At 39.8% G+C, this 25,129-nt stretch overlaps 1 protein-coding gene across 1 annotated transcript in view; it reads left to right on the top strand.

The window, feature by feature from the left end:
- LOC108234858 (glucosidase 2 subunit beta) overlaps positions 1 to 25,129 on the top strand; it is a 157,359-nt gene that overhangs the window by 42,793 nt on the left and 89,437 nt on the right. The window contains exons 9-10 of the mRNA XM_017414403.3: positions 7,859 to 7,945; positions 23,149 to 23,212. Of these exons, the coding sequence (XP_017269892.1) occupies positions 7,859 to 7,945; positions 23,149 to 23,212 (151 nt within the window). The remainder of the gene's footprint in view (positions 1 to 7,858; positions 7,946 to 23,148; positions 23,213 to 25,129) is intronic.

Genomic DNA, 25,129 nt, shown 5'->3' with positions numbered 1-25,129 from the left:
CTACTCCTGTAACATTCCTCACATAGCTCATAGCCACTCTTCCACCAATCTTTAAAGTCTAGCTAGCTAATTAATGAAGCTGTCAATCATTCAATACATGCGGCACCAAGAGAGCAGCAGAATTCCTTAATTGGAAAACTTTTCTCCTGAGAGTGGCGTTTTAATAATATCTATTTCATTCATGTCTACTAGAAACACTCACACTAGCAAATGAGGTTTTTCAAAAGACACTACGGTGGGAAGAGAAGTGCCTTAAGTTAAGTTTTCTGGTAACATTTTTTTATTTTATTTTGCACAGCAGGAGGTGCTTCATTTAGAGTGGATGGATGCTGATATTTGTCAGGTTGTGGAGGATGGTGGAGACCTTGACTCCCAAGAGTCGGATCCTTTGGTTAGGTTTAAAGCACAAAGGACCATTTATTTATTTTTTTTCATCAAACCCTAATTAAACATGACTTTCCGGCTATATTTTTATGCAAAACACTTCGCTGTTATTTTAAATGCTACTCATAAACTAAAAAGTGCATCGTCTCTTTCAGTTTGTTTTAATACATCGTAGTTATGGAACTTTTTTTTTTTTTTGTGATGTTGATAAAACTAGAAGCTGTTATTTTCTTTCTTTATTTTCTGCCTTACTTTAAAAAAAAGTACAATTACCAGCCCTTAGAAAACCCTTGCACAAGCATTAAAATCTTATTCATTTTTAATTATTATTTTTATATTGAAGTGACCAATATAGTCCAAATAGTTGGTTTATCTCTTAACTGTTTGTTTACATTTCTATTTTTTATCTCTGTTAAGCACTTTTGGTTGCCTTGAGCTTGAGAAAGTCTTTACAAATAAACATTGTTTGGTTGATTTTACTCAATCAATCAATCAATCAATCGATGTAAAACATGCACTCTGGTGTCCAGAGTTACAATCAGATCACCCAAATTTCCCACCTTTTTTTTGGGTATTGAGAATTTTTATGTATTTTGGGGTCAAGTGTATGTTACTTAATATAAACCTTTTTGCAGATTAGTTGTCCGAAAACCCATTATTGAAAGATTGGTTTGGTACAAAATTCTTTTGGTTACTATAGTTGCGCCCTGTTATAAATCTTAATTTAAAGGAACACGAATAAACACTTGTTCTTCTTAGTTTATGACTCAGGTCTGTGTTGTTTTGTTGATGTGAGGTCATACATTTAAGTCAGGATCGGTTTTGTTGTCAGTCTCATTCGCTCCCTCCCCATTTCCTGCTCTTTCCTCACACCCCCCCTTACTCCCTCTGCAGAGTGACATTCATTAATTAAATATGGTGTACTGCCGCAGGATGCGCTTTCCTTCCCACTATCTCCAGACACTAATAATTACATTGGCATTTAGCTCCATGATAAGTCGACCCTATGGCCTTTATATTTTCCTCAGTAGCTGGGCCTGGGGAACATTTCATAGACTGATGCCATGCTGTAAATTGATCCATCTGCCTGTCTTCTTTGCTTTTTATCTTAAGAAAAAGGCAGTGTTCATTACTCTGATTAAAGGAAACTAACTGCAACGCCTTTTTTTTTTTTCTTTTTTTTAACGTCATTAAAGTGAACTTTGCTGAAAATATCCCTGGGTTATTTCTGTTCATAGCCAGGCTGATGATGACAGTTTAGTACCTTTGAATAAATGCCATCGCCCACAGGAACAACTGTGATTTATGGTGCCTTTTTTTTTTTTTGTTGAAGTAGGACGATTGATCTATCAGCTGATTAATTAGCTGATTTTTGACATTTTGAAAATAGTCGGCGCTGGCCATACCTAAGCGTGCTGAGGCCATTAAAAGTTGGCACATGTGGAAATTGAGAACACTTGACACACTACGCCCTTTCGTCAGTGAGCTCCCTCCACTGGGGGGGGGGGCTTTTTAATGACGGGGCCGCTCTTCTTTACGGTGCCACCTCAGACGAAGTTCACCAGAACTCCATGCTAACTTTTCAATGAAAAATGTCACACTTATCTATTTTTCCAAATCCTTATATGTTTAAGTGGTTGGATAGTAAATGTTACTTCTAGACGGGAAAAAAACTAAATGCTTAGAAACTGTATTCATGGCGAGGGTTTGATAAACTGTAGCATAAGTAAGAATATGTTCCGATCCACCTCAGGGCTAAATCACTAAATTCCAAACAATTTCCCTTGTTCTAACGTTTTTAAAGTTTAGTGGATCGGAAAGGGCGTGGCTTTTAAACACCTAAATTATTGGTCCAATAATTATCAGTATTAGAAATCAGCCAGATCTGCATTGGGATTGGTTAATGAAAAAAAACTCTAATTGGTCTGCATCTACTTTTCTGCCTTGAAGTTTATTGGTTTATTTCTTCATGATACAGTTTAGGCTTAAAAGTTCGAAAATATTTTAATTATTGGAAAATTATTGTTCCCAATTCCATTTTCTTTGAGAATCAGAACGTCATATTTCTCTTTTATTGGCTCAAACAAAAACTCAAACAAATTTTAAAGTATTGCTTTCAACAAGGCTTATATATCAAACACTTTGATCACAAGTCAGTGTTTGGTTTAACTTTATCATCCCCGCCACCATGAAAGGCGAGCAAAACTAATGGTCCGCGTTTGTCTGTTAGTAAAATATCTGATGATCTACTATACAGACTGGAAAAAAACTCACAGTAATCATTGGGTATACGTCTGCAACTGATCACCCTTTAAAGTAAACTCAATTCAAGATGGCTGCCACAGCAAATCAACCTTGGCCAACACGAAAATGGCTGTAACTTGGGCAATTTTACAAAAACTCAGCTAAAATTGGGTGTTGTTTCAGCTAAGAGCCATCCCCAACACATACGCGGAGCGCTAACAGATTGTTCAAGATGTTGGGTTAAAACTTTGGGATTAACTTTTACTGTCAGCCTTGTAGGTCTGTTAGCAAAATATCTTTTGAACCACCTGACAGATTCAAATGAGATGCTCTGAAAATGATTGGACGTGCATCCAAAATGGATTCACTTTTGGAGTTCAAACTGATTCTAGATGGCCCCAACAGCTAATCAACCTTGGCAAACAGAAAAATGGCGATAAGTCTGTCGATATTACAAATATTGAGCTACATTTTGAAGTGGCAGTAGCTGAGAGTCGACCCCAACATATACTTTTAGTGCCAACTGATCACGCTAGAGCTCTCTTTAAAACTCTGACATGCAAAGCAATGGGCATTATGCATTCCCTAAAAGAATGCTAGTTTTAATTTGCTTAAATCATGTTTTCAGTCATTTATCTCTGAATGTGTCATCGGAGTCCTAAAATGTTTATAGTCTGCTTTGCTTCAGTTTTATTTCAAATAATATATAAGCAAAATCTACAAAAGTTAAGTCTCAAAAGCAATGTCATTACAGTTAAATATATTGTGACTTTAAATGACATATCTAATAAGACTTTGAGATATTGGCAAAGATATTAGTACGCAAAATAAGTAGCAGAAACAACCAACTTGTCTTTATGACTCCCCCCCCNCCCCCGAACTTTGTGTCAACAGGTTTAAAAGCTATTTGGACAATTTCAGAGTATTAGGGTTTGATTAGCCATTACATAACTGTCCTGACTCAGGTGGCCTAATCAGCGTACTGCAAGATGATTAGGTTGCTTAGCAACATCGGCTGGATCAATTAATACTTCAGTCACAATTACTGTAAATAAGGATTTTAGATTTAAAAAAAAAAAATCTTTCCCCTATATTTTTTCACCTATTTTTTCAGCTTTATCATTAAACTAACAGTATTCATATATATTTTTTAACCTTATTCACCTCAAAAATATCACAAAATTTATACTTTTTTCTACAATCCAGACAGTTTTTTTTTTAACCTGGGGTAGTATAACGCAGCGGTTTCACAGAGGAGTGTGAAGCAATCACTTGACGCGTCTAAAAAATCTCTGACGGCCGACTAAAAGTAGAAACTGTGGCCGTCTTTGTTCCATCGCTGAAATTACCAGAGAAGGCTGAAATCGAATCAGTCTGGACTTTAAATCTGACCACACCACTCTGGGGGAATGTATAGATCCGAACCGGTTAGTGACGGGGAAACTGAATGGTATTCTTGATACCCTGGGAAATCTATCACTGATTTTTTTTTTTCTTTCCCCTCCTTTTCATGGTCAAGATCTTCACAAAAGACCAAGAGTAGGATCACTAGTGATTAAAAAAATACATATTTTATCTTCGATTGGCAAATATCAAATCCCGAATTAAATGATACAGATGTTTGAGGCAAACTGACTTCAGTAACAGAAGTATGTCTGATGCTGTCTTGGATTGTTAATTTCAGAAGCAACTGTAGACCTTTTTGTGTGTGTGTGTATAAATGTAGCTGGGGACAATTGGAGATCACTCGGCTGAGAAATATAGATTGTACGTACACATAACTAGTATGACTGTACACTCAAAAGTAATATTATTTGGAATGCAAAATCTACTTTCTAGAGGCCAAATTCTTTTTCTACGTCTTAATGATAAACACTGAAAAAAGCCAAAAATAATATTAAAAGCTATAGCAATCCTTAAAAGAATGCATATTTAAAGATTATCTTAAACTGAGAAATTATGTTTTGGGTCAAACCTTGAAAATAATGTGACGTGTAATCTCATGCTCAAAATATGTGGTGTAAGTGACTCTCAGCTACTACCATGTTAAATTTTACCTCAATATTTGTACAATTTACTGAGTTTTAGCCATTTTTGCGTTGGCCGATGTTGATTAGCTGTGACGGCCATCTTTAATTGAGTTGCCTCTAAAAGTTAATCACTAGTCGCTGTACATCCAAGGAGTATTTCCTATAAACATTCACTGAAACCACTAAAATGGTTCATGAGATATTTTGCTAACAGACAGAGGTAGACCCTAATAGTTAATGGCAACATTTCAAACAAAGGCCTCGTGCAATCTATTAGCACTCCAAATGTGCGTTGGGGATCAGTATCAGCTACTACCACACCAAACGTTAAGTCAAAATCTGTGAAATTCACTGAGTTCGACCTTTTTTTGTGAAGGTCAGTTGACTGTGGCAGCCATTTTGAATCGGGCTGACCACTTGTGAAGGTTCATGCAGTGAAGTGAGATCAAGTTAAAATTGATGTCTCGTTTTTGTCACCGAAGTCTATAGAGGCTATAAGAAACAACTCAGTTTAAAGCATGTCTGCATTGGCTTCACTTTTCAGACGAGGAGATTCGAGTTGGTGCTTTTTTTTAGATAGTCTACGCTTATGTAGCGGTACTGCGTGGGAGTCATAATATTTTCACTTGTGTGGGTTCATGGTAATAGATGTCTCATCTCTTTGTTTGTGCTGTTTCCACATACTTGCAAGGCGATACATTTCATAACTGACTGGAAACCCAATATTCTCATGCCAGGTAGATAAAAGTGGTGTTTGTGAAGCTGTGCTCCTGGAACCAGCTGGATCTATCAAATAACATGGCCTGAGCATGTAACCGTGTTATGTGATCTCCTCTCTCTCGTCAGGTAATAACTCTGCATACCGTTTTATCAGCCTTTGTAATAGTTTGACTGTATGAAGAGGAAAACTTCTTTTCTGTTTATTTATTTTTTTTTTTACACACAGAGTTGGATCTTTTTTTTTTTTTTTTAGACTCTGTAGTTCAGATACACTTTATAGACTTATTACACGGCTGCTTAATTTCACCTGGATGATTCATTAAAAGCACTTAGGTTGTGAAATTTAATCACTACGATTAATGATCCAGTTTTGGGTTAATTAAACCACTATTGTTGATTTTATGGCTTTGGAAACTTTTATTATCTACCATTTATTATCACCTGCCACCAAAAGGAGGGCAATAATGTAATTACCTGTGTGTGTGTGTGTGTGTGATTTTTGTCATCAATTCACAAGTACAGCTAGATTTTTGAAGTTTATTCGTTTTATTTTTAATAGTTAATCCATAAATATTCCCACACTTGGAAGCTTCACAGATTTATCAGTCTTCCCTGAAATACCTGGGGTCAGCTTGTGCCTAACTAAATTCATTTGACAGAGATAGAAAAACACAAACAAAAGCCGTCGACTCCCACGGCTGATGATTCACAAGAATTAGCAAAGTTAAATAACAAAACAGCTGGGCTTGTGTTCTGTAGTTGAAGACGTTTTGCTTTCCCTTCAAGGAGCTTTCTTAGTAAAAAAAACAAAAAAACGCAGAGTGTGGAGTTCTAAGCTTTTAAACTAAGTGGTTATGAAAGCTTGGAACGCCACATTCTATGGAGCAGAAGCCCGATTTTTTTTTTTTTTTTTGATTTTCCATGTCCCGGATGACTGAGAATCTACACCAGCAAAATTTGGCAAAAAAACCCCAAAATAAAACAAATACAAGCCAGGATTGTTTCAAGATTTACATTATTATTATCAAGAAAACACAAATGGCTTCTGGGGAAAAAGGTCCATTAGAAATTTCAAACTTATTTTCCTAAAAATAACATTAATACAGTGATTTAGAGCGTAAAGCCCCAAAATATCATTAGTTTTAGGGCGTATTGTCCCGCCCTAGTTTATATAACATTATTTGTTATTACAATGAAGCTTCTTTTTTTTTTTTTTTTTAATAAAGAGCAAATTAAACCATGGACCCAAAGCCCAAACTGGTGTTTAAACTTATGTAAGATCCTACCAATGACAAAATGTCAGTTAAACGTAATATAAAGCAGTTCCTTCCTTTAAAAACAATAATTGATAATCATCTGTGTTTATTACAATGACTTTACAACAAAGGCTCGAAAGCAATCGAATGAAAAATGTAAAAACTGAAACAAAAAGTGAACATCAGCCTGAAGCAACACTTGTCTGTCTGCAACACTTTTTTTTTTTTTTTTTTTTTCTGTAACAACAAATTTCAGTTCAGGTTTGAAAGACTATCCAGCGATGGAGGGACTTCATGCCGTTTAAACTCAGGTTGATTCAGTGGACTTTTGCCTTCCAGTCCACACGTCCAAATCCCGGCTGTGTTTATTAGCTTAGCCTAATTGTGCGTAGTATCTAAAGGTCAGTGCCCACTGTGATGCATCACTCCCCAAAATGGCTTCCAGGTGACACTGTTTCCAATGAATAAACACTGAAAACTGCACCAACTTCCACCCTTCTTTTGCCCTTTTTTTTTTTTTTTACCTCCGTTGCACAGCAGTCTTAAATTTTTCATTTTTTTTTTAAATTTTTTCAGCCTTGCACCAAGGTCTTGTGACTGATGGGCATTCACTGGTATGCGCCGCCTGACTGACTTCCATTTCAACTGGCAAAAGGCTGCAGATTAATTCGCTTGTCAGTAGTTTTCCCCTGCGGGAGCCTCTGTCTGTTGAGACAGGAGGAATGATACGCGTGTTCTGCAGTGAATTAAAAGCGTACGTTTAGTTTATACCGTGGATAAATGAAACGTTGTTCCTGATGAATCGTATTGGACTAAAACGTCTTCCTCGTTGCTGTTGAAACAGGGATTTGAAATCAAAGGAAAACCTGTAAAACTATCATTATTTGTGGACCAGTGGTTGACTTCTTGAATGTATTATGCTACAGCAGTGGTTCCTAAAGTTGGGGTCCGTACTCCACCGTGGGTTATTAAACATAACGACATTAGCTTATTGAGCTTTAGGTGTTACAAAAGGATAAAACCAATTTATTGGTAAATGTACTTATATACTTCAATTAGCAAAAGTTTGGACGACAAATCTCCGAATCTTTTTATTTTGTAGAATAAAAGCTGAAAAGTTTGGAAAGAGTGGTGCTACAGTATGTGAAAATAAATCTACTTGTTTTTTTTTTTGGTGTAGTTTGACTGGAAAAAGATTGCAGCTGATGGTGCTCTTACCCCCAGGTTTTGTTGGGAGGTGGCCGTGAAATGGATCTGACCAAATTTCGACACACACTCTGGGACATCCTGACACGAGGCGACAATGTCAAGGTAAGATTCAACATTATGAAAACCCCCCCAAAATGTATTATTTATTTATTTTTTCAAGCATACCTTTTTCTTTTTCCCCCTTATTTCATTGGATATTTGATTGGTAGAGTAAAAAACTAAAGAAAAAAAAATAGTGGTCCTTCTGAAATCATTTTAGACTGTTTTATTTTGTGAATTTGTGGAAATAGGAAAAGGCATCCTCCAATCAATGCTTTACACCAAAACGGTTGATTATTGTCGCACCGTTTAAATCAACCGAATCTTGTTCAGTCACCTCGTCTGATAAAAGCATTATTTCCAAATCTTAGTCATTCGGTTTTCTTTCCCCTTTGTTTTGGTCTTATATTTTCAGACAACCACGGAGTTGACTGAAAACAATATTTTTGCTCATCCATCTATTTTCCGCAGCCACTTGATCCTCCTCAGGGTCACGGGGAGTCGGTGCTCTCCAGGTTATACTCCATTGACCGCCCTCCAGTGGTCATCGGGGTACAACCTGGACAGGTCGCCCATCCATCACAGGACTGATAAACAACCATTCACTCACACACCTACAGCTAATTTATTGTCTCATATTCACCTAATGTGCGTGTTTTTGGACTGTGGGAGGAAACTACAGAACCCTGAGACGGGCTGGAAGTTGAAACCAGGACTTATCGTGCATGGAAATCAGAGGGTCCTATGAACTCACTTAGCATGAGCTCATTCTGTTTCCACGATTGTAAGCTCTGGCTTTGGGATTAAGAAAAAAACTGTTTTTGTCAGTAGTTGAAGGCAGGCTTATGGAGACCAACGACCGATCAAAATGTGAGTTTAAAATACGCAGTTAGTGTGACTTTTACTTTGCCAAATGTGCTACAAAATACTTTGCCACGAATTTAAAGTCAAATTAGCTGTGGAATATCACCTTTATAGTCTTCCATTCTACAGTTTGTGTGTTTCATTTGAATTTTTTGGAAATTTGGCAGTCATGTGGCACCAGGCAGCGGTTGAAAGTTGCCTTCACAATCAGTTTTCAACTGAATTCATAAACGCTGCTTGAAATGCCATTTATAATCGTTTAATCTGTGATCTGTGAAGATAAAGTGTCTCTCTGCTCTGTTATCCTCTAGTGAAACAGAAGTACAACAGAGGGAGGATCAATTATTTACTGGAAGAGCTTTTAAATGTGATGTAAAGACATGGCTCCGAGTCGGCCCACGGGCCTGGGAAAAACCAAACAGGTTCTTAACTATATCTGTTAAGAACAAGTAAAGAACCAGCTCCAGCCGAGCACTGAAACCTTACCGCTGCTAGTTCACCGTCACATGTACCTGTTAGCTGTTACCTTCTCCACTATATTAAACTGTGAGGGGGAGTTACATTTAGTTCCGTTCATAAACGTTCTGCATTGTACAGCGTCTTAAAACACTGTTGTACTATTCAGTATGCATGTGTCCTGAACCAGAAGACCATTACTGAAATCATTGCGTACAAATACATGTATCATTACCCCACCCTCCAAAGGCTTAACACAGAGGTCCCCAACCTCTGTCCTTCCGTTTTTTTATTTTCGGAGTCTGAACGACATTTATTTAGAAAAACTGAGCGGATTCTCTCCACTCCATCCGTCTACGACTCACTCTTGATGCGTGTCAGAATGCTTATCGAGGTCACATGATCCGTTCCCGCTAAAAACAAACCCACAAGCAGCAAAACGAGTAAAAAACAAACGTCTCTGGAAGCCCTAGATGGGACCGTCTGGTTACTGAGAAACAGGCACAGGGCTCCACTGATTCAGAGTTATGGTGAGTTGTGTTCTTTGTGCACTTTATATTTCTGGTCTCTCTTATTTTGAAGTTTAAATGTCGCCATATTGACCAGAGAACATCAGGGGGAGGAGAGGCTGTTGTTCATATTGATAACGCAGCTAACAAAGCTGCGAGGACACGTTGGATTTACGTTTATTAAGTTTTAAAAAATACCCCAGTTTTCATGCCGCTCATATCGTTTTATTTTGTTGTATTTATCCGCCACACCTTTAAAGGCCGGGGTCAGTGAAAATGCTGTCTGATAATGAACCGGTCCGTGGAGCTGATAAAGGTTGGGGACCGCTGGCTTGACATATTTAAGCAAAGTCACTGTGGTGTTGATTAAATACTCGTGCAGTTTGTAAAAGTTGTGGGAATTTACCGTCTTGCCTTTGGTGACGAGTGAATCCAGTGACTGCGGCGTTTCTGGTGAAAGTTAACAACTGAGCACATTCTCAAACCGTTCCCCGATTGACTTGAGCTAAATGTTCAAAAGCTCGATTATCTCCGAGTTGTAACTGTAGCTGCGGCAACACAAATTACCTCATAATGCTCTCCTTTTGTCGAGCCCGCTCTCATCTTGGGTTCCCGACTGCCGGCGTATTTCTTTCCGAGCACAGATTTATAAACCAAGTTATTTTTTAAATTTTTTTTATCTGACAGCCAAAGCCTGAAAGAAAATGTTCGTCGCTCTCCCCCGTCTCCTGAACCGAAGACGTGGAGAGTTCCAGATACCATCCTTTCATTTCCGCTCCTTCAGATAAAAAGATGAGAAAGGGAGCGGACGAAAGTAAGGCCTATCGCTGGGCAGCAGTGATTGAGTCCCTTCACTGAGCCACAGCGAGAATCTGCACAAATAACCTCCTCTACCGATAAGGACCTAGTCATTTCCATAGACAAAGAAAAAAAAAACAAAAAAAAAACCACATCGGGGTTCTGATTAGATTTCTCTATGTGCCTAGCTTATCTTATGTGCTGCTTTATAGAATGTGAATCATGAGACAAACTCGTGTACCCCATCTTTTAATAAAAAACAGGGTTGAAATACATATGGACCAGAAGCTGAATGATTTTATTTGTGCTACTGTTGTAGCATTCGGTTGCGGGGACATATAAGGAAGATATTAGCTTTTTATGGACTTCGATAGGATCTATTTTGGTGTCTAAAGTAAGTACCAATGAAAAAAAACCCTCAAATCTTTCTTAACGGCGTCAAAACATAATCAGAAGATGCACAGCAAGGCAGTTGCCTAATGGGGGGAAAAAAGATTTTCAATCTTAAAAAATGCAAATTGAGATTCTTAAATGAATCTGTTTCCCTATTAGCTTGCACAAAAGCACTTACACTGGGCTTTTCAGACGACGCCAAGCCAAGAAACGAAAACAGAACCAGTGTAAATGGAAGAGGCAAAACAAGCCAAACATAAAAATCAGAAACATCTATGCATCGAAATGGACTTTTATTTGAACCTTTTAAAAAGAACCATTTCAAATTTAACAAAAAGAAAATCATCTCTACTTTGTTTTTGATTCTTAGTTCTATTTTGCGTCTCACTTGAGGAGTTGTCTTTAATTCAGTTTCCTGGACGACTGCACTATTCTCTGTATTTAAAAAAAAAAAAAAAATGGAGATGCACTTGTTTGTTGCGATTGCACCTGCCGTCCACACGCAAACTGAGGTTTTGAGGAGAAAAGCCGAGTTTCTTTAACCAACTTTAAATCTCCAGATTTTTTTATAAACCATTTATGGTGGATCCACGTAGAAAGACCGAAATGACACGTAAACAACCTATTTAGTGAAGCTGTAGAGTCGTTTTTACCGCTTTGTTTCTGTGTCCGCCTCACTTTCTTCTCATCCTGTCATCATTAAGCTTTGATTGTGTCCTGAAATGGTTCATACTGGGGTCCTACACAGCTGAGACGAGAATGATCAGGACTCGTTGCTTGTCCTTATGCCTATTGGGTTCGTTGAAGGGTTAAGTCAAGATTTTTTTTAAAAAGCAGGTGTTTTAGGTTAGAGGTTGGTCTGTTTGCTTGGTAATGTCAGATATCAGAAATTTGTACCACTGTTTTTTCAACGCCTGTTGTGATAAAGATTCTTGGAAGACTTAGTAGTTTCTAAGGTGGTACTTGGGTCTTGAGTGATGTTTACCTGGTTTCGATTAATTAGGCGAAATTAATAAAAATCACAAAAATGCTTATATCTCAACCAATTTTACAGATACTGAGCTAAACTTTGGTGTGGTAGTAGCTGAAAGTCATCCAGAAAACATACTTTTAAGTGCTAACAAACCGAGCAAGATCCTTTTGTTTAAAACATCGGCGTGCAAGGTGGCGGGTGATGTGCGTTGCTTCAGGAAATGCTGGTTTTGTTCTTCGTGTGATCGGGCGTCTCTGCAGCATCCGCGTCTCCGTTCACTTGTCGTTCTTTCCTTCTTCTTGAGATGCCGAAAACCCCGAGCTGCAGATCAGAAAAAAAAAGAACGTGTTACAGAATGTGCTTACATCAAGTCTGGTGACAGATTTGACCTTTTTCACATTGATACAAAGGGACCGGGCGTTATTGTGTTAGGTTTCAAACCTGACGCTGTGGCTGCAGCGGCTAATGGCGTGTTTTCATACCACACCACACCACATTTCTGGAGGCAAAGACAAAGCTGTCTGCATAGAAAACAAATAAATGACTCTGTTAATGTCTTAATTAGGAGGTAATTATTTTCTCTTTTTTTCCCCCCCCTGACTCTGATATAAATAAAACTTGTCATATCCTGCTTTGTTAATGAGTTGCTAGGTCACGGCTGGCCTTAGTTACAGTTTATGATAATAATCTGAGACTTGTGCTGCTCATCCAAAGCTTTGCTTCTGGAAAAAACCTTTGTTTTAAAACAATCATTGCAATAACTGGATTTCTACATTGTTTTATCCTCTTAACAGGTTTACAATATCGGCGACGGTGAAAAAACGTTTTTTGGTATTCATATTACACATAAGGGGTCCCATTGGCAAATAAATGTACAGTCGTCGGGTTTTAAGGTGTTCTGGTCGGAAACAGCAACTGTAAGTGTTTTGACATGATGTTACTTCACTATCAAACATTTCCAGTAAAAATAAGGAACTATTTTTTTTTTTTTTTAAAGAAAAAAAGCAAGAGTAGCCTATGGTAAAAGCTCTAGAGGATACAGCAGATTTGGCAGAGCTTTTCTTGGCTGTGGAGACTGATGGTACGGTACGGGGTACATTTGTGTGAACATTTATTGCACCCCCTGCTGTTCTTCCTGTTGCACCCTTGTACCGAGGCCTTAAGCAAACCTGACATCCGGAGCATTTGGGCGACTTCCCATAGATCCGCGGCAGCACATTTCTCCTCCACCCCCCCTCTTTCGCCGCTCCCCCTTTTAAGCCAAAAAACAACTTTGGTGAATATTTTATGGGGTACATTGCCTCAGTTTCACTGTGTCGAGCAAGGAGAGTGGCACGCAATGACGACTGACAGGCCCACTCGCTAGCGTCTGCCAGGAGACAGGTTTTTCTGTTTGGTTTGTTTTCCTGACAGTCCTGCTCCTTTTTAACCATCCTGTTTTCTTTCTGTCACAGACCTTTAGAGCCCGGCTGCTGTTCATTTAGCCGACGCTTTAACATTAATATGACCGCTGAACTTCTTTCTGTCCTCTTTTTAAAAAAAAAAAAACTTGCACTCCAAAGCTTTAAACCAAGTATTTGTGCTATCTGTCAGCACCCCCACTTTGTGTTGGGGATCACTTTCAGCTACTATCATAATAAACTTTGGCTCAATATCAGAAAAATTTACATTATGGCCATTTTTGTTTGCTAAGGTCATTTGCCTTTGGTGACCATCTTGAATTGGGCTGACTCCAAAGGCTATTCAGCTGGAGATGTACATCTTATTAATTTCAGAGAGTTTCATAAAATCTGCTCACTTTTTTTTTGTTTGTTTTTAAGGCATTTTAACAGACAGACAAGGCTGACCCCAACGGTTAATGCTAAAGATTTAACAAAGATTTCTCACAGTCTGATAGATCCCAGAGTATGTCTCTCAGCTACAACCAAACCAAATGTTAGCTGAAGATCTGTAACATTGGCCGAGCTATAGCCATTTTGCTAACAAACACCTTGTGCACAGACAGTTATAAAAATGCCCTCTTTTAACGACAGCAGGCGTTTAATATTAATATTGAGCATTTATATCTTTAATTTAACTGAATATTTGCTGTCAGAATCACCCTGTTTTTACCAACTTAGATGTTTACATTTTACATTTACACAGGATATTTTAATAGACTGTCTTTACCGTGATCATAAAGTAAAAACTGTTGGTGAGATCTTCAGGTCTGTATTACAAATGTAGTGGGCTTCCCTTTATGCATGATAGTTTGTAATAGGTCGTGGAGGGTTTTGAGGACTGCCTGGGTGTGCAGCCAGGGCTGGCTGCACACCCAGGCTTCCACCTTGATTGATATAAAGTCATGGAACTAATCTAGCACAGGCATAATTCCCGTGGCAGTAGCATCATGCTAGCTAGCTTGGCGTGATTTTCTAGCGCATAGCTGCATCCTGATGCTGTGGAAGAGTTCCGTGCCACAGAAAGGGTCGCAGGGTGGTGTGCCATGGCCGTATTATGCTGTAGTACTGGGTATAAAATGGAGAGAAAGCACAAAAAAAAAAACAATCTCAGGGAGAGATTATCACACCAGTAGTCACACCCAGAATGAACTCCCTAACCCTTACCTCTCCTCTGCTGCCCTTTTCAGAAATGGGCTGTAAAATCGTGAAGCATAAAAGAATCACCACTAACTAATTATGTCTGTTGTTTCTTTCGGCGATACTCAAACCTCAATGTCATACTCCACGAGCGCATGCTCCAGCGAATGTTTTTACAGTCACTGGAAGCCACACTTCATTTCCCTTCCCAACATTCAATTTCATGGAGAGATGAGAAAACGCTGTCTTTCTGTGCTATTTATGAACATTTGACAACACTGCACTTCGCCGCCGTCTCGCAGCTCCCTCCGTGCTCTTTCATTTAATAAACATTGTGCTTTTGCTCGACTTTCCGCCTTGCCTCGCCGCGCGTGACGAGCAGCTGAATGGTGTCACAGTTAAAAGGGTGGCTCTGTTGTGACAACATTTCGTTTGATGTTGAAGTGGTAGTCCTTGGCTGCCATGTTCAAACCCCCCCCCCCTTCTGTTCTCTTACTTTCTTGCCGCCGCTGTGTCTGGATCTCACCGCTGTTGCGCATCGGAGAAGCCAACTGGCCTGACCTGAAAGTGTGACGGCGTCACGCAAGCTGCCATTTTTCTCCCTGCTGGTAGACCCACGCTGCAGGCATGAATGCAGAGAAATGTGGTCATTTTTAATAGTAAATCAGCTTTAATTTAATTCAGTTTTTTTATATAGCATCGATTGACAACAAAAGTCATCTCAGAGCACTATACAACAGATAAAATAAATCCAAATCATGAGTTTAATTCAAATCTATATTCAAACCCATTTAGTCAATTCATTCTTGTTATAATACGAAACATTCACATACAGTACATTTTATAATGCCAATTACTAATAGTACTCTATCTAAAGAAGGCAGCAGGTTGCTGAGAATCTTAATTTTGTCACAGCCCTCATCCTGAGCAACATCCTGGCGATGGTGGAAAGAAATGACTCCTTTATAACAAGAAGAAGCCTTCAGCAAAACCCGAACCAGGCTCAGGATGAGCGGCCATCTGCTTCGTTTAGTTGAGAGGACAGGAAAGAGACCCAGGCAAACACAAAATGATTGGTCCAGGTGTAGTTTCTGTGGACCGAAAAACAAAGAAAAACATGGTTAATGACAGCAATAATTGCAGGAGCAAACATGGAAAGTAGAACAAGTAAAGGTTGCAGCAAAGTCAGGAAATATGGTCTTTAGGTCCTCTTGCAACCTAAGCCTATAGCAGCATAACTAAGGGATACCTCAGGAAACCCAAGCCAACCCCGACTGAAGGATTTATCATGAAAGGAAAGTCTTAAGCCTAGTTTTTAAAAGTAGACAGAATATCAGTCTCACAGACAGAAACTGGAAGTTGGTTTCACAAGAGAGGAGCCTTTTTAGGAACTCTAGGAACCACAAGTAAACCTGCAGACTCCGAGCCAAGAGCTCTATGAGGATAATATGAAACAAGATCTTTAATATAAGATGGAGCTGGGTGGCTGAGAGCTATGTATGTTAAAAGTAAGATTTTAAATTTTATTCTGCATTTCACAGGGAGCCAACGGAGAGAAGCTAAAACTGGAGAAACATGATCTCTCTCTCTCTGACTCTCAGCAGCAGTTTGGATCAACTGAAGACTTTTAAAAAAGCTTTATGGACAGTTTTAAGTAACAGTTTTAATACTTTAATGGGCTCTTAGGTTTATCTAAGGAATATCTGAAGATGCTTTTGAATGTGTGTGGCACATTTTTTGTCCTTTTACAAAACTCTGGCTTTGTTTCAAAAACAAAAACAGCCTGCTGTATGCACTTTAATATTGCACTAAATGTTTGCAAAGCAAGCTTATGTCTTAAAGAAACGGCAGCTTTTTACTCTCTCCCACAATCATGCGCTAACACAGAAACTGACAGAACAATTAGTGTTTATCAAAGTAGGCTTTTAACTTTTTACACCTTTTAAACCACTTACAGCGCATGAAACGTTCACCGCTCTCCTTTTTCTGATGATGAACATTAGGGGAAAGACTGTATTTCACAATAAAAGGTGATAGTTTAAGCTGTCAGACGTGGTTTTTTTTTTTTTTCCATTTTTTTTATTTTATGTTCCTGTCTGCGTCAGAAGGCTGAGAAATCTAGGTTTTACAACGCTGACAGATCTGTCAAGTTTTTTCCCGAAAGCCTCGGGTTTTTCCTGATGTTTTCAAACGCCGCTATGAAATTCTTAGAAAAAAAAAGAAAAAAGAAAAGCATCTTTAAAGGTTAAACCCTAAACCTGCCTTTCTAAAGAGATGTAACAAACATGCAAAATGTTCAAATATATTTACCGTTTTTAATCTCATCGTTTACCATGGTTTTAACTCTAGGCTTACCGATCCTACCGAACTAAAATCATTATAATTTGAGGAACGGCAGAGGTATAATCATTTTATTCAAACCTTGGAAATGACGTTGGGCACAATCCAATGGGATATTTCCAAATCTTGCAAGGTCTGTTGTGAAAGACTCTCAGCTAATACCACATCAAACTTTAGCTCTATCTGTAAATTTGTCTGTTAGAGCCATTTTTGTCATGCCTAAGGCTAATTAACTGTGGGGGGCCATCTTTAATTGAGTTGACTCCAAAAGCTAATCAGTTGTACATGAACCATACATTCAATGATTATTTTTTGAGAGTTTCAGTGAATTCCGTTTAGTGATTTATGAACTATATTGCTAATAGAATCCACTTCGGCATTAATGCTAAGAAATTTTAAGCAAAGTTGTTGCACAATGTGAAGCCCAGGCCAAAACGATATCGCCCACTTTTCGCCCTTTGGTGGCGGGTTATAACTAGTGTGGAAATGACACATCTTAACCTCTAATAATAGACCAAAAGAGTTTCTCTTGATGGGTAAAAAAAAAAAAAAAAAAATGTTGGAAGAGCATTTGAAATGATTCAAAACTCCTTAAAAACCACCACGTCGCTCTCTCTGTCACTGTTCCTAGTTCTGCGAGTTGGAGATGCAGACGAGGAAGAGCGCGAGCAGCCTCGTATGGGATCAGAAAAGGGGGGGGGGAAACTACCCAGGGCATCTTTGTCCTCTGTTTGAACAGTGTCGCAGATGAGGAGGTGGGGGGAGGTGGGGGGGATATGAGAAAAGAAGTTTCTCGCAGCTGCCCACCCTGAGGCCTAAAATATGTGGCGCTTTCCTCGTCACCGCGTCACCAGCCATCCATTCTCGCCTGTCATTATTTTACGTCGTGCAGAGGACACACGCCGTCTCTCAGGCCTACATATGCACACTTCCACCACCACACACCGTCTGTGCTGCCTTCATCTATTCTCAGCACACAGCCAAGTTGAACAGAATGGATTGGAAAACACTAATATTTTTATTTTTTTTGTTGTTGTTGTTGCTAAAGGCTTGCAGTTTGTCACCAGGCTGTTTCTCTGCATGATTAATCACTTGTCATTAGGAGGTTTTTTTTTCTTTTCTTAAAAAGTAAAAACTGATACAGCTTGGATTTATAATCTCATTTTATGATCTGGGGAAATATTTTGGTTAAGGATGTTAGACTTATAAGCAATTCATTCAGCATTAAACAGACTCTTAGTGTATCGTTGGATCGTTGCTGGATCGACCGGTGACAGATGGGAGGAGTTTAAACTGTAATCAGGAACATAAACACAGTATGTGGACACCAATGTAAGCTTTTTACGCAAATCAGCCACGGCATCTCAACAACCTGCATGCTTTGTTCTGCTTGGTTCGATCTTGTTGGGCCTTGGAAGCTCGGACTTGTTTCGATTGAGTACAAGGAGTTTGGAGATTTGGTCAGCGCCTTGAGCCCTTCGATGATCTCCTACGGGTTTTTCTTTTCACCAAGCAGGCTCCAGTGTTCGCTCCAAGTGGTTGTGACTAGTCGGCAAACGGCGTTTGAAAGGGAGTCTCCAGAATGTCTCGTGATGTTAGCTGTGGTTCTAAGTTTCCCTTCGTGGGTTGCAGAGGTGTGTAGTCCTGTCACTTGAGTTTCGAACATGTCAAAAAAAAAAAAAAAAGAATCTGCAACAATATTTCTCCCAAAATAGCCACGGAGTCGAGGTGGGCGCCACGAATCAATCTTGAATCTTGTCTCCAAGCCCTCTCATATGAATTTTGACACCTGCACAGGAGCTCTCCTCTGACAGAAAACATTTCAGGTCAATGTCCAGGTCTACAAACCCTGCTGATGTTAAATAATTATTAAAAAAAAAACAAGTCCAAATTTGTCCCATTTTAATTACAAAACTGTACTCCAGCTGATTAAATCATTAACATTAGAAAATTTGCCCATTTTCTCACAATTTTCCATTAATTTTGAGTCACCAACTTCTCACAAACTGTCACAGCACAATAAGATGTTAACTTTAGCACCAGGTCTTTTCTTTGTTTCCATTGATGACATTTCTGGCTCAAGCACTGAAAAACTAGTGTTGGCACCAACTCTTTGCTGGACCAGAGCAAAAACAAAACAAACACTCTGTCAGGAATGGACTCATGAAGATCAGCGACCAATAAAAGGGTTGTGAACATAATGTTTTAAAGACTTTAAAAAAGTCTTAACTTTTAGCCTACTTAATTCCAAACTAAACTAGGCGACCATCTTGAATCTGAGTGAGTCTGAAAGTTAGTTGTAGATGTACGTCCAATGATTATTTTCTGACAGTTTCTGTTAAATCTCTCCAGTGGTTCATGAGATATTTTCTTACAGACAAACAGACATTTTCACTTCAGCTTGTTGGAAGAGCGTCTGTAGTACAGAGTTCACAGGAACCTCCAGGAAATGTCAGAAATTGGAGTTGTTTTAGGACGACAACAGTCCACTTTTGGTCTCATCCTTGTTTGACCCAGCTGTAAGTTCGTCAATCTAGGCAGACTTAAACTCTAATTCTCCAAACTGTAGTTGGTCAAGGAGCTATTTACATCAGGCAAGATCTCAACTATGGCTTTAAAGGTTCATTACCCACAATGTCGCACGGAAGAGGATACTATCTGCCATTAATACCATTAATTTCTGTTCGTCTGCTCTGTAAACAGTGGAGTTTGACGGTAAAACTTTGATTTGATGCAGCTCAAGCCTGTGCATGAAGTGTCTGTAAGATCTTTCCTTTAAACCAAAGAGCCATCGAGTTGTGGCGGCACGCAGTTTGAGCAATCTGTTCCAAAGCGTTCTGGGGCTGTAACGTTATCCATCAAATTTTGGACAGAGGTGAAGCTTTTGGGCTCCATATGTCACCGCGCTTCTCCTCAGCCAGATTCCAGTGTTCCACGGAGCTTGACGAAGCTGTTACAATCAATCAACGCAGCTTTTTTTTTGTCAGACATTTACACCCAGTCCTGAACAGGGGGAAGAATATTAAGTCATAAACATATGCACTGAGATGGATTAACCTCACAGATGTCTGGAGGTGCAGGGAGCACACCACACTAGGACAAAAAAAAAAAAAAAAAAAGTAAGCATGCAATACATGAAATATTGAGGAAATTTTGTCAAATCAGACACACGAGCTGAACATACTGCTGTGAGAATTCAGCAAAACACTTGCACAGAGGAAGCTGTGTCTCTCCTACTTGGCTGTCATGAATGTAGGTCTGCCAAACTGAGCAACAACACCAACACAAAAAAAAAGCACTGGAAGTATTACATAAGTTTGGATTTCTTTGTGAATTGAACCTTCAGTCAGTGGTGCACGAGCGGCAGTTTAAATTGCATCAGTTCCTCTGATGTAAATGTGTATAGCCTTCAACTCCCTCCGAGGTTTCAGTCATTTATTTTGATTTGGGCTGTATTTATACGATAAGTCTCTTAAGTAAGTCGCCTGGGAGGATGGGCTGGCAAGGATGATGGAGGCGGCGGTGGTGGGGAGACAAAATGAAGTCTGTTTGATGATTATAAATTCAGAAATCTCTGCTTGTCAATTAATTAGCCGCTTCCTGGGTAATGCGTGTCTCTCTCTCCGTTTTTGCCGGGGCCTGGCTCTCGATGGACAAATACCCGCGGTGCGCCCATTGTATGTCTAAGCGGTTACTCAGTCTGTGGCAGCTGGGGGAATGGAGAATAAAAATCCTTCAAAGGCAGATGGGTTTTCAAGAGCAAGCCTCTTTTTTTTTTTTTTTTGGTCTGCGTGTGTGCCGACTGATTTCTTTGAGCGCCGACTTTGGCTGCTGGAAGGGTTCACTCTGCCGGTTTCTTTTTCACAGACACAAACAAAAACAGGATATGGACAGAGAAATACAGAGGACTTCACTCGAAGCAACGCTTTTTTCCCTTTGCATCTGCCTGTCGTGGCGCAACAGTACGAGGGAGAGAAGTTGTCTCGTTGAGACCGTTGCGTTTCGACAAACCTTGGACGGATTGTCACGAGGATACTTAAGGTGTTCGTAACCCCGCGGCGGTTTCGGACTTGGTCTTCTTCTGAACCTGGATGTTGTCTGGCAATAACATACCTGCTAAATATTTAGTGTTTACGCATTTAACACGAATAAACAAGTATGAAAAATAATAACTCCTCCCCAAAACTTCTATTGCTATTTCACTTGTTCCTTCTTTTTATTTAAAATGAGCTAACTTGTATTTGTCCAATCGGAGCCAACTTGTGTCGGAACTAACTCCATTCAGTTTGTTGTGCGGTCAGAGCTTGTTTTTTTGAGGTACAACAATACAAGACGTGAGCCAAAATGTAGGCGATAATGTTTTTCCACAACATATGAACCAAGGGTCAGATTTCAAAGAAACTCCCAAAGTAATTATCATTCTCACCCATGTCTGACTAACTTTGAGTCAACCCAGCTGGATAAACCTGAACAAACCCAAATATGGCTTCACGTTTGTCAGTTTCATAGATATTGAGCTAACATTTGGTGTGGTAGAAGCTGAAAGTCAACCCCAACGGATACCACTTGCGCTAGCAGATTGCGTGAAACCTTTGTTTCAAGCTTGGAGATCGCCGGTTGATGTCAACCCCCCGTCCGTCTTTTGCCCAGAATATCTTGCTTGATGGATTTTAATGGAGCTTTTTCAGAACCTAATCAGTGGAAATGCATCTACAACCGAATTTACAGACAACTTATTGTGGTAAATTCTGGTCTTGTAGTAGCTGACGGTCACTCACAGCATATTCTTACCAAAGAGTTTTGTCAAGTCCGAGATACGTTTAAAAGCAGGCAAAAAACAGAATATTCATTTGTGTTTCTGGATAGACAGCATGTCAGGGTTCTGGCAGCTCTTTCAAACCGGGTTCCTAAATCATTTTTTTATATCCAAATGCTTGCAGAGGGAAGGAGAAATAAACCCTTGGGGAAACTACCTTAATGCCTCAAAACAGCCGTGCCACTTAAAACGATTTACTGCGAATGCGAGAAAAAGTGCGCAGGTAGAAAAACAAACGTTCCGCTGAAAGTTACGAGTCCATCCAGGTCCAGATGGGACTGCGTTTGGGTCTAGATTCAAGACCGCGATCTGCCATTTGGGGACCCCCTAGTTTAGACCGTTGTGCTTCTTCTGATTTTTTGGGCCTTGTGCTGAAACCTGCAGGGTTCTGCTCTTAGTGTCTTTGCTATCCTTCTCCTGGGTTCCTCACAGGGCGAAGCAGGTGAAAATGTGACACTGCTCTCTTTTAAAGTAGAGCAGAACTTCCACTTTGTTACTTAAGATCGCCTGTCAGAATAAACTCAGCGACTCGTTTTCATTTCGTTCCCACTTTGCCCCGTTTTTTTTTTTTTTTTTTTTAATTTCTCGAGGAAGTTTTTCCACATTTGCGTCGAGTCCAGCCTGTCAGAACTATTCCGAGCCGCACAAAAACACACGAAAATGTCGCCGTGATCTTAAGCAGGTTTTTTGTTCTCCTCAGAAGCGGTGAGTCACATTGCATTTGGCAACACCTCTCACTCGCACAGTCGAGTTTACAGTCTGTTTTCCAATAGAGGAGAAAATGACAGCATGCGGCATGTGACAGCTTATCAAAAAAAAACCAGACCCACGTCTCCTCTTTCCCATATGCAGGGCTCTTGTCATTTCGGTCCTCCTCGGTGCCATAAATCTTATAGGAGGAACGCTCGTCTCTTTTCGCTGCGTTTTTAGGGAACAGAATGCCTACGAGCATCAACACAAGAACGCAGCGCAACTGAAATAACAAACACTTTCTAATCTCGGCAAGAATCCAGGCTACAGATAAAGATCAATATTTTCTTATTAAGTATATCCGTATTTCACCGCTTCAGTGCCGCAGTCAATATTTACTCTTAGAGGTGATTATCTACCCTAACAGCCTCCGCAAGATTCTGCATGTGCCTTGAACTTTTCTAAATAAATGTGACGTCTTTTAGAAGGAAATTAAAGACCTGAAAATTGTTTTGGGCTCCGCTTGGATTTCGGATTCCCTCCCACCCCCCCTACTCCATCCGACCTCAAAAACGGAATGCACGCATCCAGGCGTGTTGTCTTTTTCATCGTTAAACCGCCTCTTCGAAAGGCTCCCCGGCGCGCGGCGCGGGCAAAACCGCCTTGCCCTCCTGGAAGCGTCGGGTGTCGCGGATCAGAGCCACGGACCCGATCTGAAAAAGATCGTTTAAAAAAAAAAAAATCACGGTCCCCGGCTCTCGCAGGCGCCCGGTTCGGCCGTGGTTTGTGAAGTGTACAGATCCTTTGACCTTGTTTCCTCACCCTCTGCTTCCGTTGTGTGCTTGCAGATCAAAGACGGCGCCCCAGGTGGTCCTGCGAATGAAGATCCTCACTTAAAGGAAGCTGACAGAGGTAAGTTATTAAACCTCACCGCTCTCCGCTCAGCAGCCCCAGCTTCCTCGACCACTCGTTTTACCCCCCTTCTTTTGTTTCTGATCTTATTAAAGCCAGAAAATAAATCGCAATTACGAGGCCAGAATTCAATTTCTCGAATTGGGTTAATCTTTCTAAATGTGCCAAAACTGTGTTTATGCCCTTAACGGAAGCGCTGATCTTACAGCCAGCCGGGTTATTTATTTTATTTTGTTTTTAATTAACGTATACCCAGTAGATCTAAAACTAATGTGTGCTTGAACAGTGGTTAGCTGTTTTTTTTTTTTTTTTGCTGAAATTAAAGTGGCTCACCTGAAGAAGGGCTACTTGCAAATTAAGTAAAATAATTAATCTATTTTTTTTAAATTACTTTATTACTTTTAGTATAAATAACGAAAAGTGAATTTAACTGACCTGAGTATTGTCGCTTTGGGACTGTTCGGGCCTCGCGCTTTATCTCCATTTTGGGTAATCTTTGTTGCAAGTGGTCAGCAGAGTTCACACCTTGCCTCTAAAGAATGTACCCCGAAATGTTTTTGCTATCGGATGTCATCGATCCACGCTGAGTGCAGAGAAACACTCAGACGCGTCAGCTGATCGTAAACAGGAAGTCAGCTGGTCTGTTGATGTTTTTTGTAAAACCTGCAACACATTCAGACACCTGAACTGTATTATTATTTTGACTTTAGCATGGTTCAGAGCCATTTGAATTCAAGTTTTGCCCCTATCCCTTGATAAGCCCAATTACCTAACAGACACAATATAGGCGATATAAAGGAGCATACATTTATGTCGAGTATCTTTATGCCAGAGCAAAGACTGGAGAGTTTAACCTGTAAAAATCAGTGGTGTGCTGACAGTCGTCACAGTGAACCTTAACATGTTTAGTTAGGTGAATATACCTGAAGGGATTGTCAGTGACCACAGCGTGTCCCACCAGCTCTAAAATAATCCAAACTAAGGAAAGAGAAACTCCAAAATCCCAACAAAATGAATCTTTTCACCAGGAAGGGTTCTGATAAACAGTTCTTTAAATCTTTTAGCCAACAGAAACAAAACAAAACAGAATATCAGAGTATTCCCATAGATTCCCCCCCCCAGACATCCAGGTAATCATTTTGGTTCTTGTTCGGGGTCATGTTAGTTCAGTAGGTGGTCTTACTTTAAGACTTAAGACCAGGTTTTGTTCAGACTACCCAACGTATGCTGATAAAAGGGTCCAGACCACCTCTGAACTCACATTAAGACCGTTCACACCCGATCCGATTGTAATCCGATCACTCGGCACAGAATTTAGTGACGAATCTTAACAGCCCCCTTTTATTGTATTAATGTTTTTTCTCAGTTAAAAGATCTGAATATTTCCCAACCACTGTTTGTGCTGCTGTCTGTCATCGCCTTACTTTATTCAACACCTAAATCCTAAGTGAATAAGGTAGAAATTTTAAAAACGTTTAAAAATATTTTATGTTTATTACAAGTAGTAGCTGAAAATATGCACATAAGTTACCTTTTTAGTAGACTGTTGGTACAATTTATTCATAAAGAGGTGTTCGATTTGACCTATGGATCTAAGTAATTGTTTTTTACTACTTAAAAAAAAAACCCATCTCAGACAAAACATTTTATTGCGCGATTAAATATCGATGTGCAACATATGCGCAGTCACATGAAAGAGCCGACCTGTTCTGTTGTTGAAGCTCGGCCGTCGTCTCCGAATCCAACAGATTATCGGCGCCTGAACGGTTTGTCTGCCGTACCTGCTGCACCTATCCGCGGCCGTAGTTTCAGACAGATCTCAGGGAGCGTACGCTCCTGATCTGCAGCTGATGCAGAGGACCGTTTTGTCTGTGTCGAGTTTTTTGTTTATCATGCAGCAGTTTATCACCCCCCCCC

Source organism: Kryptolebias marmoratus, linkage group LG7, assembly GCF_001649575.2.
Source record: "Kryptolebias marmoratus isolate JLee-2015 linkage group LG7, ASM164957v2, whole genome shotgun sequence".
Lineage (NCBI taxonomy): Eukaryota > Metazoa > Chordata > Actinopteri > Cyprinodontiformes > Rivulidae > Kryptolebias > Kryptolebias marmoratus.
This window is presented reverse-complemented; position numbering and strand designations above follow the sequence as displayed.